The following is a 19,228-nucleotide window of genomic DNA, read 5'->3' on the forward strand; positions in this document are numbered from 1 at the left end:
GTGTCTGGGGGCCGGTATATCTGATTTTTAGGAACACTAATACAAAAACTCACAATAATGTCTGATTGAATGCTAAAAGATTTATGAGAGACTCTCTTAAAAAACAGAATGGAATTTTAAATTTTTTTTCACTGAACGAGACACTCAGAATGTACATGAAAATAAAGAATGTGGGATTTACAATATTAACTGTGAACGATAAAACACTGAATATTGACAACACCACCTTTCGATCGACATGTTTTACAATCAGGCAAAGCGCAACAAACACATCAAAATATGAAAGTGAGGGGGAAAAAAACCTCACTTACAATCTGATTTATATCACTAAGCTTTAGAACTTTGTTGTAAAAATGTATTTCCGCATCTGTCCCTAACACCCGCATTTCAGGTTTACTGCTCTGGAAACACTCTGTGGAAACGCTCACCACCCACAATGCTTGGTGCCTCGTCAGAGCTGCCGTGACTTAGATTACCATAGTAACAAATTAGATTAGCATAGTAACTAATTATATTACCGTAGTAACTAGTATATCATGTAAAAGAGCAGATTTCAACCTTTGAATTACTTTGTATAGTTCAAGATTCACGGTCATTAGAAAACATCACTGCACATCATGATGGCAGCTACAATTTCCATCTTGAAGATCTAAAAAAATTATTTGGGAATGTCCGGTGGGCCTGATTAAAAAGCTTAACACCCAGGTCTGGTGTTAAGCAATGTCAGCTATGATGTATCTGAGAGCCAGATGCAGTCATCAAAAGAGCCACATCTGGCTCTAGAGCCATAGGTTCCCTACCCCTGTAATAATGCATAAAACAAAAATACTCATATTGTACAGTATCGTGCTACCTTAATGGGCAATAATAACCAGGAAAGGATGAGTAATTTCTCCGAACCCCAACAAATCATGACCTCATTCCTTTTACTCGTGCTGTAAACTTTAAAAGCGGAGCATTTTTTTTTATTTTTTTTTTATTTTTTTTCCACGTGCAGCTCATCAAAATGTAGTTCCCCAGAGCAGTGTGCAAACAGACTGTCTCCCAACAGGGCCATTTCTACCCACGCAAAAAAGAAGGCTCGCATCCAAATTGAGCGGGAATGCACTAACAGTACCTGCCGTGCCTTATTGCCGTCGACTGCGGGGAGCAGAGCTGCTAACACGGGGTTGGAGATGGCTTCAATTAATGAGAGACTCCTAATCTCTCTCATGCTGAGCTCAGCGGTCGTCTCTCAAATGTGCTTGGCTTTAATCAGACGCGACAGATATATAGATTTGTTCTCCGTCCAGTCATTGCTCAACTTTATATCCCCAAACAAGTTGGGACTAAACTTCCAAAGACAATGTCTCTTTCCCACAAAATGATTGTGAAGTGATTTATATTTATATAGCGCTTTTCTCTAGTGACTCAAAGCGCTTTTACATAGTGCAGGGGTCGGCGACCCAACATGTTGAAAGAACCATGTTGGACCAAAAATGATAAAAAAAACAATCTGGAGCCGCAAAAAGTTAAAAGCCTTATGTAAGTATTATAATGAAGGCAACGCATTAAAGTCCTACTGAAATTACATTTTCGTATTTAAACGGGGGAAAGCAGGTCCATTCTTTGTGTCATACTTGACCATTTCGCGATATTGCCATATTTTTGCTGAAAGGATTTAGTAGAGAACATCGACGAAAAAGTTCGCAACTTTTGGTCGCTGATAAAAAAGCCTTGCCTTTACCGAAAGTAGCAGACAATATGCGTGTGACGTCACGGGTTGTGGAGCTCCTCACATCCGAACATTGTTTACAATCATGGGCACCAGCAGCGAGAGCGATTCGGACCGAGAAAGCGCCGATTTCCCCATTAAAGGCCTACTGAAATTAGATTTTCTTATTTAAACGGGGATAACAAGTCCGTTCTATGTGTCATACTTGCCATATTTTTGCTGAAAGGATTTAAAGGCCTAATTAATGGCAATTAAAAGAAATATAAGGCCCTTGTCCTACTGAAAATAGTTATTGTCTATAGCGGGCGTCGGCATTGTTTATAATGGGAGCCTCCAGCGGCAAGAGCTATTCGGACTGAGAAAACGACAATTTCCCCATTAATTTGAGCGAGGATGAAAGATTCGTGGATGATGATATTGATAGCGAAAGACTAGAAAAATATATAAATAATAAAAAATAAATAAAAAGCGACGGCTCCGGGCAGCGGCAGTGTGAGCGTTTCAGATGTAATTAGACACATTTATTAGGATAATTCTGGAATATCCCTTATCTGCTTACTGTTTTAATAGTGTTTTAGTGAGATTGTAAAGACATACCTCGAGGTCGGCTGGCTGCGGGGACCGCCAGTGTCTCAGAGAGAAGCCGAGGAACCAAGCTCCCAGCTGTCTTTTAAACAGCTGCTGCTGGAGGACAAATAATCAAATGATGTCTCCGGTAAGATATATATATCACAATTTTCCATTTTTTTTCCATTTTTCTACCGCTTATTCCCTTTTGGGGTCGCGGGGGGCGCTGGCGCCTATCTCAGCTACAATCGGGCGGAAGGCGGGGTACACCCTGGACAAGTCGCCACCTCATCGCAGGGCCCACACAGATAGACAGACAACATTCACACTCACATTCACACACTAGGGCCAATTTAGTGTTGCCAATCAACCTATCCCCAGGTGCATGTCTTTGGAAGTGGGAGGAAGCCGGAGTACCCGGAGGGAACCCACGCATTCACGGGGAGAACATGCAAACTCCACACAGAAAGATCCCGAGCCTGGATTTGAACCCAGGACTGCAGGACCTTCGTATTGTGAGGCAGACGCACTAACCCCTCTGCCACCGTGAAGCCCTATACTGTCATCAGTGAAGCATAAACACAAACATATTACACTGTGGGTTTTCTAACAATTACGAAGGTTTGTGTGATGGTTGTCCTCCTCCTCCAGAAACATTACTATATTTTTACCCCAGCTTTTTCCATTTTTAAAAAAGCCACAGGGAGCCTCTAGGGCGGTGCTAAGGAGCCGCACGCGGCTCGAGAGCCGCGGGTTGCTGACCCACCGACATAGTGAAACCCAATATCTAAGTTACATTCAAACCAGTGTGAGTGGCACTGGGAACAGGTGGGTAAAGTGTCTTGCCAAAGGACACAACGGCAGTGACTAGGATGGCGGAAGCGGGGATCGAACCAGGAACCCTCAAGTTGCTGGCACGGCCACTCTACCAACCGAGCTGTATTGTACAATCTAAATACAATTTTTGACAGAGCTCTTGACTTGTCTTGTGTCTCAAAACGACGCCTCACACTGCGATGAATTAAAATAGGTGTTTGCCCCGCAAAAATAGCACATGTGACTAACTTTTAGATAATAAATATTGTACAAAACCAAAAAATAGAACAGAGCTACCTCTTGTCCTTAATAATGTTGACAAAATAATAGAATGATAAATGACACAATATGTTACTGCATATGTCAGCAGATTAATTATGAGCTTTTCTTTGTTTACCTACTAATAAAAGACAAGTTGTCTTGTATTTTCACTATTTTATTTAAGGACTTAACTGCAATAAGAAACACGTTTAATGTACCATAAGATTTTTTGGTTAAAATAAAGCCAATAATGCCATTTTTTGTGTTCCCCTTTACTTAGAAAAGTACCGAAAAGTATAGAAATAATTTTTGTACCGGTATCAAAATATTGGTATCGTTACAACACTAGTTGGTGGTGTATAGTATAAGTGTTAATCCATCCATTTTCTACCGCTTGTCCATTTTGGGGTCGCGGGAGCCTATCTCAGCTGCATTCGGGCGGAGGGCGGAGTACACCCAGGACAAGTCGCCACCTCATTGTAGTGTGAGAGTCCAGTCCATTGTGGATCTAGGTAGTATTGTGGGAGTCCTGTCCATAGTGGATCTAACATAAAATTGTGAGAGTCCAGTCCATAGTGGATCTAACATAATACAGTAGTGTGAGAGTCCAGTCCATAATGGATCTAACATAATGGTGAGAGTCCAGTCCATTGTGGATCTAGGTAATATTGTGAGAGTCCAGTCCATTGTGGATCTAGGTAATATTGTGAGAGTCCAGTCCGTAGTGGATTAAACATAATAGTGTGAGAGGCCAGTCCGTAGTGGATCTAACATAATAGTGTGAGAGTCCAGTCCATAGTGGATCTGACATAATAGTGTGAGAGTCCAGTCCATAGTGGATCTTACATATAAGTGTGAGAGTCCAGTCCATTGTGGATCTAACATAATAGTGTGAGAGGCCAGTCCGTAGTGGATCTAATATAATAGTGTGAGAGTCCAGTCCGTAGTGAATCTAGGTAATATTGTGAGAGTCCAGTCCGTAGTGGATCTAACATAATAGTGTGAGAGGCCAGTCCGTAGTGGATCTAACCTAATAGTGTGAGGCCAGTCCATAGTGGATCTAGGTAATATTGTGAGAGTCCAGTCCATAGTGGATCTAACATAATAGAGTGAGAGGCCAGTCCATAGTGGATCTAACATAATAGTGTGAGAGTCCAGTCCATAGTGGATCTAACATAATAGTGTGAGAGTCCAGTCCATAGTGGATCTAGTTAGTAGTGTGAGAGTCCAGTCTATAGTGGATCTAACATAATAGTGTGGGAGTCCAGTCCATAGTGGATCTAACATAATAGTGCGGGAGTCCAGTCCATAGTGGATCTAGTTAACAGTGTGAGAGTCCAGTCCATAGTGGATCTAACATAATAGTGTGGGAGTTCAGTCCGTAGTGGATCTAACATAATATTGTGAGAGTCCAGTCCATAGTGGATCTAACATAATCGTGTGGGAGTCCAGTCCATAGTGGATCTAACATAATAGTGTGAGAGTCCAGTCCATAGTGGATCTAGTTAATAGTGTGAAAGTCCAGTCCATAGTGGATTTAACATAATAATGTGGGAGTCCAATCCATAGTGGATCTAGTTAACAGTGTGAGAGTCCAGTCCATAGTGGATCTAACATTATAGTGTGGGAGGCCAGTCCGTAGTGGATCTAGGTAATATTGTGAGAGTCCAGTCCGTAGTGGATCTAACATAATAGTGTGAGAGGCCAGTCCATAGTGGATCTAGGTAATATTGTGAGAGTCTAGTCCATGGTGGATTTAACATAATAGTGTGGGAGTCCAGTCCATAGTGGATCTAACATAATAGTGAGGGAGTCCAGTCCATCGTGGATCTAGTTAACAGTGTGAGAGTCCAGTCTGTAGTGGATCTAACATTCAAGTGTGAGAGTCCAGTCCAAAGTTGATCTAACATAATAGTGGGAGTCCAGTCTATAGTGGATCTAACATAATAGTGTGAGAGTCCAGTCCGTTGGACTTACATCATGATTAAAATAGTAACTTAACCATAACTGAAAGAAACATCCTTAAATATAGGGAAAGAAAAATGTCATCTGACAATTTCTGTTTTTTCTTCTTTTTGGATGGCTGCTCCCTTGATTCCAAATGAAGATCAATCACAGTGACAGTTTTATAAATAAACCCCTCGCCAACGTTAGACAAAAAAAAGCTGCAGGAGATGAAAGATGCGCCGGATTCCAGCAACGGCTTCCCGATAACATTTTTTTCCGCTGTCAAGATAAGAAAATAGCTGCACCGAGCTCAATGATCACTTTCCCGCGGATGTAAAAGTGCATCACGCTACTTTTGCTGCTAATGAACCTCACACGGCGTCTTGGTGATAAGGGAGTCCTCGCCATATCTACAGTGTAGAAAAGAAAGCATCGTGGGAGTGAACACATGAATCTTTTACGGGAGTGACAGATGGAGGGCTCACCCACGAGCAGCAGATGAATGGCAATCCTTTTATGCACAAGCCAGAGCCAAACGACTTAAAGTCATCTTGGAAAAAGGTTGGAAACTTTCATCAGCCAACTGTCTGTGGTGATGACAAGTGCTCTACCAGGGGTCTGCAACCTGGGGCTCCGGGGCCATATTTGGCTCTTTCATGCCACTGCCATGGCTCCCTTTGGCTTTGAAACAAAATGTCAACAAATAATGGTTACTTAATTAATTACGTCTATTTAGCTTGACAAACGTTGTTGTTGACGAACCCCAAGATGCAGAGAAGGAGGCAGGCATTGAATGGGAAAAAATAATAGAACAAGAACAAAGAAAAGGTTAATAACACAAAACGCGCACGAGGCGGACAACAAACTAAGGGAGCTAGTAAACAAAAAGGAACTTAGCATGGAAACTAGCAAGAATCGAACAGGAAACAGAAGTCGTACATGTAAAATAAAAACAAACTTGGGAGCAGGGAACAAAAGGGAGTAGGCTAAAAACCGCTAAGACACGACACGACAGGAGCGACGATACACAAGCGACATGACAATACAATAATCCAGCACTGACTGGAGGAACAAAGCAGATAAAGTAGAAGCGGGCTGATTGACACCAGGTGTGGCCAGGTGCCAAAAAGGCCACAGCTGAGGGAAAACAGCACGCAGGGAGACAAACAGGAAGCTGAACCAAAATAAGAGTGCTGGCAGGAACGAAGGACAGGACATACTAAACACACAGAGGAGAAACTACAACACATACAAACTGTCAGTGGCAAGCCTGACATAGCTATTTTTAATCTAACAGTTATTTTGGAGAGTTCTGGTATCTTATCATATGATAATAAAATATTTTGATATATTGTCAATCGAATGTAGGTAGGTAGGTAGGTAGGTCTGTGTTGGGTTCCACTATGGATTGAACTTTCACAGTATCATGTTAGACCCGCTCGACATACATTGCTTTCGGTCCCCTGGGGGATCATCTGAGGTCCTCTCCAAGGTTTCTCATAGTCAGCATTGTCACTGGCGTCCCACTGGATGTGAATTCTCCCTGCCCACTGGGAGTGAGTTTTCCTTGCCCTTTTGTGGGTTCTTCCAAGGATGTCGTAGTCATAATGGTTTGTACAGTCCTTTGAGACATTTGTGATTTAGGGCTATATAAATAAACATTGATTGATTGATTGATTATTGTCATTGCACAAGTACAATGAAACTATGTTTTCATTTCAAACTCGTTCAAGATTAGACAAACAGTGTAAAGGGTGACAGAACAGGAATGCTGAGGGGTCGCCAAGAGGCGCCGTGTAAAAGATAGGAAAAAAATAAACGCTGGGGGAGGATGAGTAAAAAAAAATACAATCTGGTCCCTTAGGAGCCCAGACTGGAGTGGGAAAAAAACCTCCATAGGAAAGCACATATACATATTACAACATAGACTGTATGTGAAGAGGCGGAGCCGGTGAACGAGCAGCAGGGCAGGGCTCGCTGGAGCCCGGCTCAAGATGGCAGCAAGGAGGCGAAAAATGCAGCCGAGCAGAGAGGCGGGGCGTGCCGGGAGCGACGCCGCAATCGAATTCAGGTGCGTGGATCGTGCATCGACACACAATCAACTTATCTTGTAAAAAAGGGCAGCAGCGGAGCAGGGTGAGAGAGAAGGAGGTGGGGAGCCCGCAGCAGAACCAGAAGAGGGAGAGCAACAGAGAGCGAGACACGAGAGACGGAGACGCGGCCGGCTGAAAAGCGACCGAGGAGCGAGCAGCGGAGAAGGAGCTGAAAAGCGACCAGACCGGAAGACAGCTTGTTATTGAAAAATAAACGAGAGTCAAACCTGCTCAAATCATGTCCTTCCTGAGTGATCCATGGAACCCCCACGACGACATTGTGAGTTGTTCACAATACATTTCGAGACTTGCAACAGAGGGGGACTGGGGGCTACAGTGGCCCCGATCTGCCTGTCGATCTCACGATCCACTCTTCCCTCACTCGTGAACAAGACTCCGAGGTACTAGAACTCCTCCACTTGGGGCAAGATCTCCTCCCCAACCTTTTCCGGGCGAGAACCATGGACTCGGACTCAGAGGTGCTGATTCTCATCCCAGTCGCTTCACACTCGGCTGCGAACCGATCCAGTGAGAGCTGAAGATCCCGGCCAGATGAAGCCATCAGGACCACATCATCTGCAAATAACAGAGACCTAATCCTGCAGCCACCAAACCAAAACATGTAAGTGTAAAAAAAAAAACCCCAACATTATAATTTGTACATTTTCAGAATGCGCTTGTTCTATTTTTAAACAAAGAAAACAATCTAAAGTTGTCTTTATTTTTAAGTTATCGTGCCGTGATTTTACCAGTCCGGCCCACTTGGGAGTAGATTTTTCTCCGCGTGGCCCCCCATCTAAAATGATTTTGACACCCCTGACTTATTCATTGCTAACAAACTGTCAGGCTTGCCCCTGACAGTTTGTCTGTTTTAGTTTTTTCCTCTGCATTTGTCTGTTTCCTGTGTTTAGTATTTCCTGTCTTTTAGTTCCTGTCAAGTGCTCTTAATTTGTCAGCTTCCTGTCTTGTTCCCTGAGTGCTGTGTTCCTCCTTAGTGTGTTTAGTATTTCCTGTCCTTAGTTCCTGTCTGGTGCTCTTATTTTGTCAGCTTCCTGTCTTGTTCCCTGAGTGCCGTGTTCCCCTTTAGCTGCGGCTGATTGGCATCTGGCCACACCTGTTGCCAATCAGCCGGCTCCTATTTGTACCTCCTTTGTCTTGTGTCAGTTGCTGTATCATTGTATCGTCATTTGTCTTGTCGATGTCACGTGAGTCGCTCTTGTGATGTGTTATCGCCCCTGTCGTGTCGTACCTTGTCTTTGCAGCGTAGCGATAAGCTATATTCAGTTGATGTTTGTAGCTTACTGTTTTTTTGTTCCCTGCTTCCATTTTATTTTTCATTATACAAGTATGACTTCTGTTTGCCTGTTCGCTACCCGCTAGCTTCCACGCTAAGCTCCTGTTCGTTATTTTCTAGCTCCCAGGCCAGCTCCTTTTGTTTGATTATCCGCCTCGTGCGCGCTTTGTGTTTGTACCCTTTTGGTTTGGTTTTGGTCTTAGTATTTGATTAAATCATGTTTTCACATTCCATGCCTGCCTCCATCTCTGCATCTTGGGGTTCGTCACCAAAAAACCCTGACACAAACAGCAATGGTCCTACGGCATCGTCTGTTGTGCCCGTCGGAGTATCCCATATGGCTCCAGATATATAATTTATCGCATCATGAATACACAATCCCTCCCTCCATCATGGATCAACAACACACTTATCGCAGTCGGCCGCGTCTTGTAAATCCAGGTCAGCATTGAGGTCTCGGGTCAGCATTGTAAGGCCTTTGACACGCAGCTGTTAATTCTAGACCGACAATGGCCAGATTTTTAGCTCAGTGATGTCACGTGGGGCTTCAATCCAAGCTTTATGGAGATAAACCATATCCTCGCTCAGGACGGACGAAGCAGAGAACAGGAAGAGAAGATGATAGTCAGCTTTTTCAACGTTTGGCTGAGAGCAATCGAGAAAAAAAACAAAAAAACGCTTGGCATACTGCTAAGATTTAAAAAAAAAAAAAACATTGGCTGTGACAGAGGCTGCCAATAAAAGGAATACATAAACCGACAAGGTTAGAGTTTGCGATAACCAATCAATCACTCGCAAGATTATAACGAATGCTTTTTCATCATACCAAGACATTTTAGACGTTTCTGTTCTTTTGAGACCGTTGTAAAGTTGCAGTTGGATGACTTTCGTGTGGAAGACCTTGATTCAAAACTGTCCAATACCTTCGGGATGGACTGGAGAAGAGAATGTGAGACAGGCCCTCTGGTTGGACATCAGAGACAAATGATTCCGCAAATGTTATGAACGGACCAAAATTCCCACAGACACAATCCAAACTGCTGTTATCTGCAAAACTCTTCATTTCCAGTATGGCCAAATGTCCTAATACTGTACTTACTACTGTGTATAGGCCTGTATTTGCAAACATGTAAATATTGAAATAAGCACAATAATGCTCACAGTTTGTTTATGTTGTACTTGTTCCTCTGTTTGTGTTTTATTTCCTGTCAGCGCTATTATTTTGGTTCTTCTTCCTGCACGTCTCCCTGAACATTCGTTTCCCTCACCTGTACCTGATTGGCAGTCTGGCACACCTGGTGGCAATTGCCAATCAGGCCACTATTTATACCTGCCCCGCCCTCCAGTCAGGGCTGGAGTTTTGTTTGCTGTGAGCTTTACCATGAACTGATTAACACGGACCCCGAATTAAACAAGTTGAAATACTTATTCGGGTGTTACCATTTAGTGGTCAATTGTACGGAATGTGTAATCTACAAAAAAAAAAAAATCTATAAATCAAAGCTATTTGCAAGTTTGCGGTAATGGATTGACCAAATATGCCCGATGAGCACTGCAGCAAATCAATAAAAATCAACAAATCTCACTTTTGCACATTCACGCACAGCCTAAAATATTTGGTGGACAAAACGAGACAAATAAGGAGAGGCATAAAACACGTCTTTCTGTGGCAGAATCGGAGAGAGTTGTACATATAAACAAATTACGATGAGTTCAGAGACGTGTGGTTTATTTATTTCTTTTATATATGTAGCATCATCTACAAATATACAAATAATTAATATTGCCATATTTTTCTCATTTTCCTTGACTGGTGCACTAACATGTGGATTATTTTTTTAATTATTTTTTTTTACATATGTAGCATCATCTACAAATATACAAATAATTAATATTGCGTCATCTAGTGGCCACATTTAGAACAGCAGTTTCTTTCATTCAAAAATTCTAACATTTAGGCTTGCCTGATGAGCACTCCAGCAAATCAACAAATCTCACCTTTGTGCATTCACGCACAGCATAAAACGTTTGGTGGACAAAACGAGACAAATAAGGAGTGGCATGAAACTCGTCTTTCTGTGGCAGCATCATAGAAATTTGTACATGTAAACAAACTACGATGAGTTCAAAGATCACTGGCATTAGTAGGACAAAACGGTGCTTGCTGAATACTCTCATCAGTGAAGCATGTTTAACATAAAAAGTGGGATTTTTGACAGCTAGGAATGTTTGTGTCATGTTTGTTCATTGGTGTTAATATTCAATCCATCAAATTAAAAAAATATCAAAATCAAATTACTGGATGTCAATTATGTAGTTTTCTCATTTTCCTTGACTGGTGCACTAACATGTGGATTATTTTTTTAATTATTTTTTTTTACATATGTAGCATCATCTACAAATATACAAATAATTAATATTGCGTCATCTAGTGGACACATTTAGAACAGCAGTTTCTTTCATTAAAAAATTCTAGCATCTGGGCTTGCCTGATGAGCATTCCAAAAAATCTATAAAAATTAACAAATCTCACCTTTGTGCATTCAAGCACAGCATAAAACGTTTGGCGGACAAAACGAGACAAATAAGGAGTGGCATAAAACTCGTCTTTCTGTGGCAGCATCGTAGAAAGTTGTACATGTAAACAAACTACGATGAGTTCAAAGATCACTGGCATTAGTAGGAAAAAACGGTGCTTACTGAATACTCTCATCAGTGAAGCATGTTTAACATAAAAAGTGGGATTTCTGACAACTAGGAAGGTTTGTGTCATGTTTGTTCATTGATGTTAATATTCAATCCATCAAATTAAAAAAATATCAAAATCAAATTACTGGATGTCATTTATGTAGTTTTCTCATTTTCCTTGACTGGTGCACTAACATGTGGGTTATTTTTTTAATTTTTTTTTTTTACATATGTAGCATCATCTAGAAATATACAAATAATTAATATTGCGATATCCAGTGGCCACATTTAGAACAGCAGTTTCTTTCATTCAAAAATTCTAACATTTGAGCTTGCCTGATGAGCACTCCAGCAAATCAACAAATCTCACCTTTGTGCATTCGCGCACATCAAAAAACGTTTGGTGGACAAAACCAGACAAATAAGGAGTGGCATAAAACTCGTCTTTCTGTGGCAGCATCGGAGAAAGTTCTACATGCAAACAAACTACGACAAGTTCAAAGATCACTGAAATTAGTAGGACAAAACGGTGCTTGCCAAACACGCTCATCAGTGAAGCATGTTTAACATAAAAAGTGGGATTTCTAAAAATGAGGACGATTTGTGTCATGTTTGTTCAATGGTGTTAATATTCAATACATCAAAATAAAAAAAATATCAAAATCAAATCACTGGATGATATTTATGTAGTTTTCTCCTTTTCCTTTTGTTTGTGTTTTTTGCATATATAGCATCATCTAAGATACAAGGAGTTAATATTGCGTCATCTAGTGGACACATTTAGAACAGCAGTTTCTTTCATTTAAAAATTCTAACATTTGGGCTTGCCTGATGAGCACTCCAGCAAATCAATAAACATCAACAAATCTCACCTTTGTGCATTCACGCACAGCATAAAACGTTTGGTGGACAAAACGAGACGAATAAGGAGTGGCATAAAACTCGTCTTTCTGTGGCAGCATTGTAGAAAGTTGTACACGTAAACAAACTACGATGATTTCAAAGATCACTGACATTAGTAGGACAAAACGGTGCTTGCCGAATACTCTCATCAGTGAAGCATGTTTAACATAAAAAGTGGGATTTTTAACAATTCGGAAGGTTTGTGTCATGTTTGTTTTCCAACAGAAACTATATCAAAACCAAAAATATTTTTTTCTTCACCTTTTTCCATTTTCACACATCTCTAAAAGAGGTCCAGGGAATCACTAGAGCCGTGCTAAAGAGCCGCATGTGGCTCTAGAGCCACGGGTTGCTGACCCCCGGACTAGACCAAACACAACTACGGGTGGTGGTCTGGAAGGAGCATTGATTTTTAGTTTTCAGCCTGCAGACTGTGGATGAAATATGATGATGATGATGATGACGATGAGAACCAGTGTTTTTTCTGCAGTGGACATTTGTTTTTGGTCCATTTCTTTTGTCAGAGTTACACATTTTGGGGGAAAAACTATTTGGTTACAGCCAATCAACTCATAAAAAAAGACCATTGTGTGAAAATGTATGCTGCAGCACACAATATTTTTTCTCCATGCATAAACATGTTGCTATGGTGTTATTTCCTCACCCTATAATTAAGACCTTTAATAACATTGTGTGGGTATGCGGGATGTGGATTTTTCTTCCAGACTATTTTTAGGATCACTTCTGCCCTCTATTGGTAATAATAGATAATAGCAGTGGTGTATTGCTCATAATGTTGGAGAGGTTGTGGAAGAGACATACAAGAAATGCTAAAACTAGGGTTTGTTGTCAAACTTAAGCACAAAAATAAAATCCTCTACAGCAGTGTTTTTCAACCACTGTGCCGCGGCACACTAGTGTGCCGAGAGAGATTATCTAATTCCACCTATTTGGGTTACTTTTTTTTTTTTGCAAACCAGTAATTATAGTCTGCAAATGATGTGTTGTTGTTGTGTGTCGGTGCTGTCTAGAGCTCGGCAGGGTAACCATGTAATACTCTTCCATATCAGTAGGTTGCAGCGGGTAGCTAATTTCTTTGTAGATGTGAGGAATGTCAAGACTTGGACTTTGGTGTGGTTTGTTTTCCCGTGGTGCAAAGCGATAGGACCGGACACGACGTGAAGGTAATGACATATTTTAATTTTACTATAAACAGGAACCAACAAAAGGCGCTCTCAGCGCAGGTCCAAAACTTGGCTATGAAAACAAAAACTTGCACAAAGGCAAAACTATGGACATAAAAAAAAAACTTGTACTATGGCATGAATAACAAAAAATTTACTTGGAACGATAAAGGAACATGGATCATTGGCATGGATAACAAGGGTGTGTCGAAGGTGAGCAGAAGGTGATGTCGTCAGGCTGACTGCCTGGCAACTACAGGCTTTAAATAGTGCTGTGGTGCTTGAAAACTGGTGCGTAAGTTCAAACAAATCAGGTGAGCGAGTCGTGAACACATAACAGGTGAAAACTGATGGGTTGTCATGGTGACAAAACAATCAAAAGTGCCCAATGAATCCAAAACAAAACAGAACGTGACCACAAAACATGACAGGGAACAATGGAAGGCAGTGTGCAGGTGAAAAAGGTATTTAATGATTCAACCAAAAATAAAGAAAAGGTGAGTGTCTCTAAGAAAAGGCATCGAAGCTTAGGGAAGGCTATGCAGAACTAAACTAATACGGAACTGGCTACAAAGTAAACAAAAACAGAATGATGGACGACAGCAAAGACTTACTGTGGAGCAAAGACAACGTCCACAAAGTACATCCGAACATGACATGACAATCAAAAATGTCCCCACAAAGACGGATAAAAAAAACTCTGTCATGATGGGGGCTGGGGAGGTCGCAACTTGCGGCGAGGTTTGTTCTCCCAGGACGCAAACTGACTTTTCTGGACAACTGTAGAATGTGGGAACATTATTTAATCTTAACACTCAAAAGTGCTACAAAAACAAAGGCTGTGCTGAAGGCGGGGAACAAACTTAATGCAGGAACAAAACTAACACATAGACAGACTAAGGACATGAAACAAAACTACACTTACTGTGACGAGAAAAGCATGAAACTATGACAAGAAGTGAGCAATCAGAAGTGTCAAGAGTGTGTAGAAGGTGATGTCGCCAGGCTGACTGCCTGGCAACTACAGGCTTAAATAGTGGTGCAGTGATTGACAGGTGCGTGAGTCCAAACAAATCAGGTGCGTGAGTTGTGAACACATAACAGGTAAAACTAATGAGTTGCCATGTTGACAAAACAATCAAGAGTGCTCAATGAGTCCAAAACCAAACAGAACGTGACCACAAAACATGACAGGGAACAACGGGAGGCAGGGTGCAGGTGAAAAAGGTATCTAATGATTCAATCAAAAATAAACAATAGGTGAGTGTCTCTAAGAAAAGGCATCAAACCTTGGGGAAGGCTATGCAGAACTAAACTAAAACTGAAATGGCTACCAAGTAAACAAAAACAGAATGCTGGACGACAGCAAAGACTTACTGTGGAGCAAAGACAACGTCCACAAAGTACATCCGAACATGACATGACAATCAACAATGTCCCCACAAAGAAGGATAAAAAGACTCTTTCATGATGGGGGGGGGCGCAACTTGCGGCGAGGTTTGTTCTCAAAGGACGTAAACTGACTTTTCCGGACAATGGTAGAAGGTAGGAATAATATTTAATTTTAACACTCAAAAGTACTACAAAAACAAAAGGGGCGCACAAGGCGGGGAACAAACTTAACGCAGGAACAAAACTAACACATAAACAGACTAAGGAAATGAAACAAAACTACACTTACTGTGACGAGAAAAGCATGAAACTATGACAAGAAGTGAGCAATCAGAAGTGTCAAGAGTGTGTAGAAGGTGATGTCGCCAGGCTGACTGCCTGGCAACTACAGGCTTAAATAGTGGTGCAGTGATTGACAGGTGCGTGAGTCCAAACAAATCAGGTGCGTGAGTTGTGAACACATAACAGGTAAAACTAATGAGTTGCCATGTTGACAAAACAATCAAGAGTGCTCAATGAGTCCAAAACCAAACAGAACGTGACCACAAAACATGACAGGGAACAACGGGAGGCAGGGTGCAGGTGAAAAAGGTATCTAATGATTCAACCAAAAATAAACAATAGGTGAGTGTCTCTAAGAAAAGGCATCAAACCTTGGGGAAGGCTATGCAGAACTAAACTAAAACTGAAATGGCTACCAAGTAAACAAAAACAGAATGCTGGACGACAGCAAAGACTTACTGTGGAGCAAAGACAACGTCCACAATGTATATCCGAACACGACATGACAATCAACAATGTCCCCACAAAGAAGGATAAAAAAACTCTTTTATGATGGGGGGGACGCAACTTGCGGCGAGGTTTGTTCTCAAAGGACGTAAACTGACTCTTCCGGACAATGGTAGAAGGTAGGAATAATATTTAATTTTAACACTCAAAAGTACTACAAAAACAAAGGGGGCGCACAAGGCGGGGAACAAACTTAACGCAGGAACAAAACTAACACATAAACAGACTAAGGAAATGAAACAAAACTACACTTACTGTGACGAGAAAAGCATGAAACTATGACAAGAAGTGAGCAATTAGAAGTGTCAAGAGTGTGTAGAAGGTGATGTCGCCAGGCTGACTGCCTGGCAACTACAGGCTTAAATAGTGGTGCAGTGATTGACAGGTGCGTGAGTCCAAACAAATCAGGTGCGTGAGTTGTGAACACATAACAGGTGAAACTAATGAGTTGTCATGGTGACAAAACGATCAAGAGTGCTCAATGAGTCCAGAACCAAACAGAACGTGACCACAAAACATGACAGGGAACAGCGGTAGGCAGCGTGCAGGTGAAAAAGGTATCTAATGATTCAACCAAAAACAAAGAAAAAGGTGAGTGTCTCTAAGAAAAGGCATCAACGCTTAGGGAAGGCTATGCAGAACTAAACTAATAACTGAACTGGCTACAAAGTAAAAAAAAAAAAACAGAATGCTGGACAACAGCAAAGACTTACTGTGGAGCAAAGACAACGTCCACAATGTACATCCGAACATGACATGACAATCAACAATGTCCCCACACAGAAGGATACAAAAACTCTGTCATGATAGGGGGGGGGACGCAACTTGCGGCGAGGGTTGTTCTCCAAGGACGTAAACGGACTTTTCCGGACAACGGTAGAAGGTAGGAATATCATTTAATTTTAACACTCAAAAGTACTACAAAAACAAAGGGGGCGCACAAGGCGGGGAACAAACTTAACGAAGGAACAAAACTAACACATAAACAGACTAAGGACATGAAACAAAACTACACTTACTGTGACGTGAAAAGCATGAAACTACGGCAATAAGTGAGCAATCAGAAGTGTCAAGAGTGTGTAGAAGGTGATGTCGCAAGGTTGACTGCCTGACAACTACAGGCTTAAATAGTGGTGCAGTGATTGACAGGTGCGTGAGTCCAAACAAATCAGGTGCGTGAGTTGTGAACACATAACAGGTAAAACTAATGAGTTGCCATGTTGACAAAACAATCAAGAGTGCTCAATGAGTCCAGAACCAAACAGAACGTAACCACAAAACATGACAGGGAACAACGGGAGGCAGTGTGCAGGTGAAAAAGGTATCTAATGATTCAACCAAAAATAAAGAAAAGGTAAGTGTCTCTAAGAAAAGGCATCGAAGCTTAGGGACGGCTATGCAGAACTAAACTAATAACTGAACTGGCTACAAAGTAAAAAAAACAAAACAGAATGCTGGACGACAGCAAAGACTTACTGTGGAGCAAAGACAACGTCCACAATGTATATCCGAACACGACATGACAATCAACAATGTCCCCACAAAGAAGGATAAAAAAACAACTGAAATATTCTTGATTGCTAAAACAAAGTAGATGTGGGAAATATCACTCAATGGAAGACATGAAACTGCTAGAGGAAAATACAAAAAAAAAAAAAAAGAAAAAGCCGCCAAAATAGGAGCGCAAGACAAGAACTAAAACACTACGCACAGGAAAACAGCAAAAAAGTCACGGCGTGAAGTGACAGGTCGTGACACTACACGTACTTTGAGATAAGAGCTATATTGATGCATGCTTGGTTATGGTTTAAAGTCATACCCAAAGACTTTTTACTGTCAACTGAGTTTGGTTTTTTTAATGATTTCTGCTGGTGGTGTGCCTCTGAATTTTTTCAACGCAAAAAATGTGCCTTGGCTCCAAAAAGGTTGAAGAACACTGCTCTACAGCACCATAAAACAAATAAAAGAGGATGTTCCAAATGTCGAAAAAAAACAAACGATTGTAGTCAGAGCGTACACACAAACGAGGCAACCAATGAGGGCCCTCTCTGTCATCTGTTTGCATACACACTATGGACATTCCCTCCATGCGGGGTCCCAGGGGGCAGAGTGGGACCATGGTTAGGCATGTGCACAGGAAGGTGGGCAACATGGTGCTCGTGACTCTGCTCTGTCTGCTGCTACAGCCGCCTGGCTTCAACGCTCTAATGAGATTTCCATCGGCCGAGGTAGGGGGGAAAAGCTATTCGGGCGACCGGGAGCGCTGTGGCGTAAGATCCCACTGCTCTGGGCCTCTGCAAAGTACATTGGACTTTTCAACTTTAAACTGTTTATCATCTGTGAAAAACACCCACAACCTGCGTGGATGTAACTATAACGTGCTGCTTTGCACCAGACCTCTGAATAAACAGATCCTTGAAATATGGGCCGATTTTCAGGCAGGATTTAGTAGGTTTTCTTATGTTTTCATTTGTTTAATTCGTCCCGCAGTTTTTTCATGCCGACAGCAGCCAAACAAACGTGGTTCGGAATGTTCTTCCGTCTGACATCTCAGGTATAAGTTTCTAGTTCAGGCTTAGAAATGAATCAAGGGGAATACAAATAATACAAATGTGATTTTTTTTGTTCACAGCAAGAAGTCGGCCTCGACGGGGCGATCCCATGCCTGGTGTCACGCACTTGGAACTGCTGGTGGTGGTCGGACCTGATGTCCAGCAGCTCCACAAGCAGGACACAGAACGCTACATCCTCACCAACCTCAACATAGTAAGTGTGAGCCCTACACAAGAAGGGTATCGGCAAATCTAATCCCATGCTTTTTAAGTTAAAAGCCTACTGAAATGAGATTTTCTTATTCAAACGGGGATAGCAGGTCCATTCTATGTGTCATACTTGATCATTTCGCGATATTGCCATAATTTTGCTGAAAGGATTTAGTAGAGAACATCCACGATAAAGTTTGCAACTTTTGGTGCTGATAAAAAAGCCTTGCCTGTACCGGAAGTAGCAGACGATGCGCGCGTGACGTCACGGGTTGTGGAGCTCCTCACGTCTGAACATTGTTTACAATCATGGCCACCAGCAGCGAGAGCGATTCGGACCGAGAAAGCGCCGATTTCCCCATTAAAGGCCTACTGAAATTAGATTTTCTTATTTAAACGGGGATAGCAGGTCAACTTTATGTGTCATACTTGCCATATTTTTGCTGAAAGGATTTAAAGGCCTGGCTTAGGCTGCTGCCCCCGCGACCCGACCTCGGATAAGCGGAAGATGATGGATGGATGGATGGATGGATGGATTTAAAGGCCTAATTAATGCCACTTAAAAGAAATATAATGCCCTTGTCCTACTGAAAATAGTTATTTCTATAGCGGGCGTCGGTAACCCGCGGCTATAGAGCCGCATAGCGCCGCCCTAGCGGCTCTCTAGAGCAGGGGTAGGGAACCTATGGCTATCGAGCCAGATGTGGCTCTTTTGATGACCACATCTGGCTCTCAGATGAATCTTAGCTGACATTGCTTAACATGATAAGTCATGAATAATTCCGCTGGTAATCACAGAGTTAAAAATAAAACTTTCT

General features: G+C 41.8%; 1 protein-coding gene across 2 annotated transcripts in view; it reads left to right on the forward strand.

Annotated features, from left to right (window-relative positions):
• The first annotated feature begins 17,738 nt into the window (after nucleotides 1–17,738).
• adamts13 (ADAM metallopeptidase with thrombospondin type 1 motif, 13) overlaps nucleotides 17,739–19,228 on the forward strand; it is a 39,086-nt gene continuing 37,596 nt past the window's right edge. For both annotated transcript variants that reach the window (XM_061906879.1, XM_061906880.1), the window contains exons 1-3: nucleotides 17,739–17,876; nucleotides 18,139–18,202; nucleotides 18,281–18,414. In XM_061906879.1, coding sequence (XP_061762863.1) covers nucleotides 17,766–17,876; nucleotides 18,139–18,202; nucleotides 18,281–18,414 — 309 coding nt within the window. In that variant the 5' untranslated portion in view covers nucleotides 17,739–17,765. The remainder of the gene's footprint in view (nucleotides 17,877–18,138; nucleotides 18,203–18,280; nucleotides 18,415–19,228) is intronic.

This window comes from Nerophis ophidion, linkage group LG07, assembly GCF_033978795.1.
Source record: "Nerophis ophidion isolate RoL-2023_Sa linkage group LG07, RoL_Noph_v1.0, whole genome shotgun sequence".
NCBI classification, from domain to species: domain Eukaryota; kingdom Metazoa; phylum Chordata; class Actinopteri; order Syngnathiformes; family Syngnathidae; genus Nerophis; species Nerophis ophidion.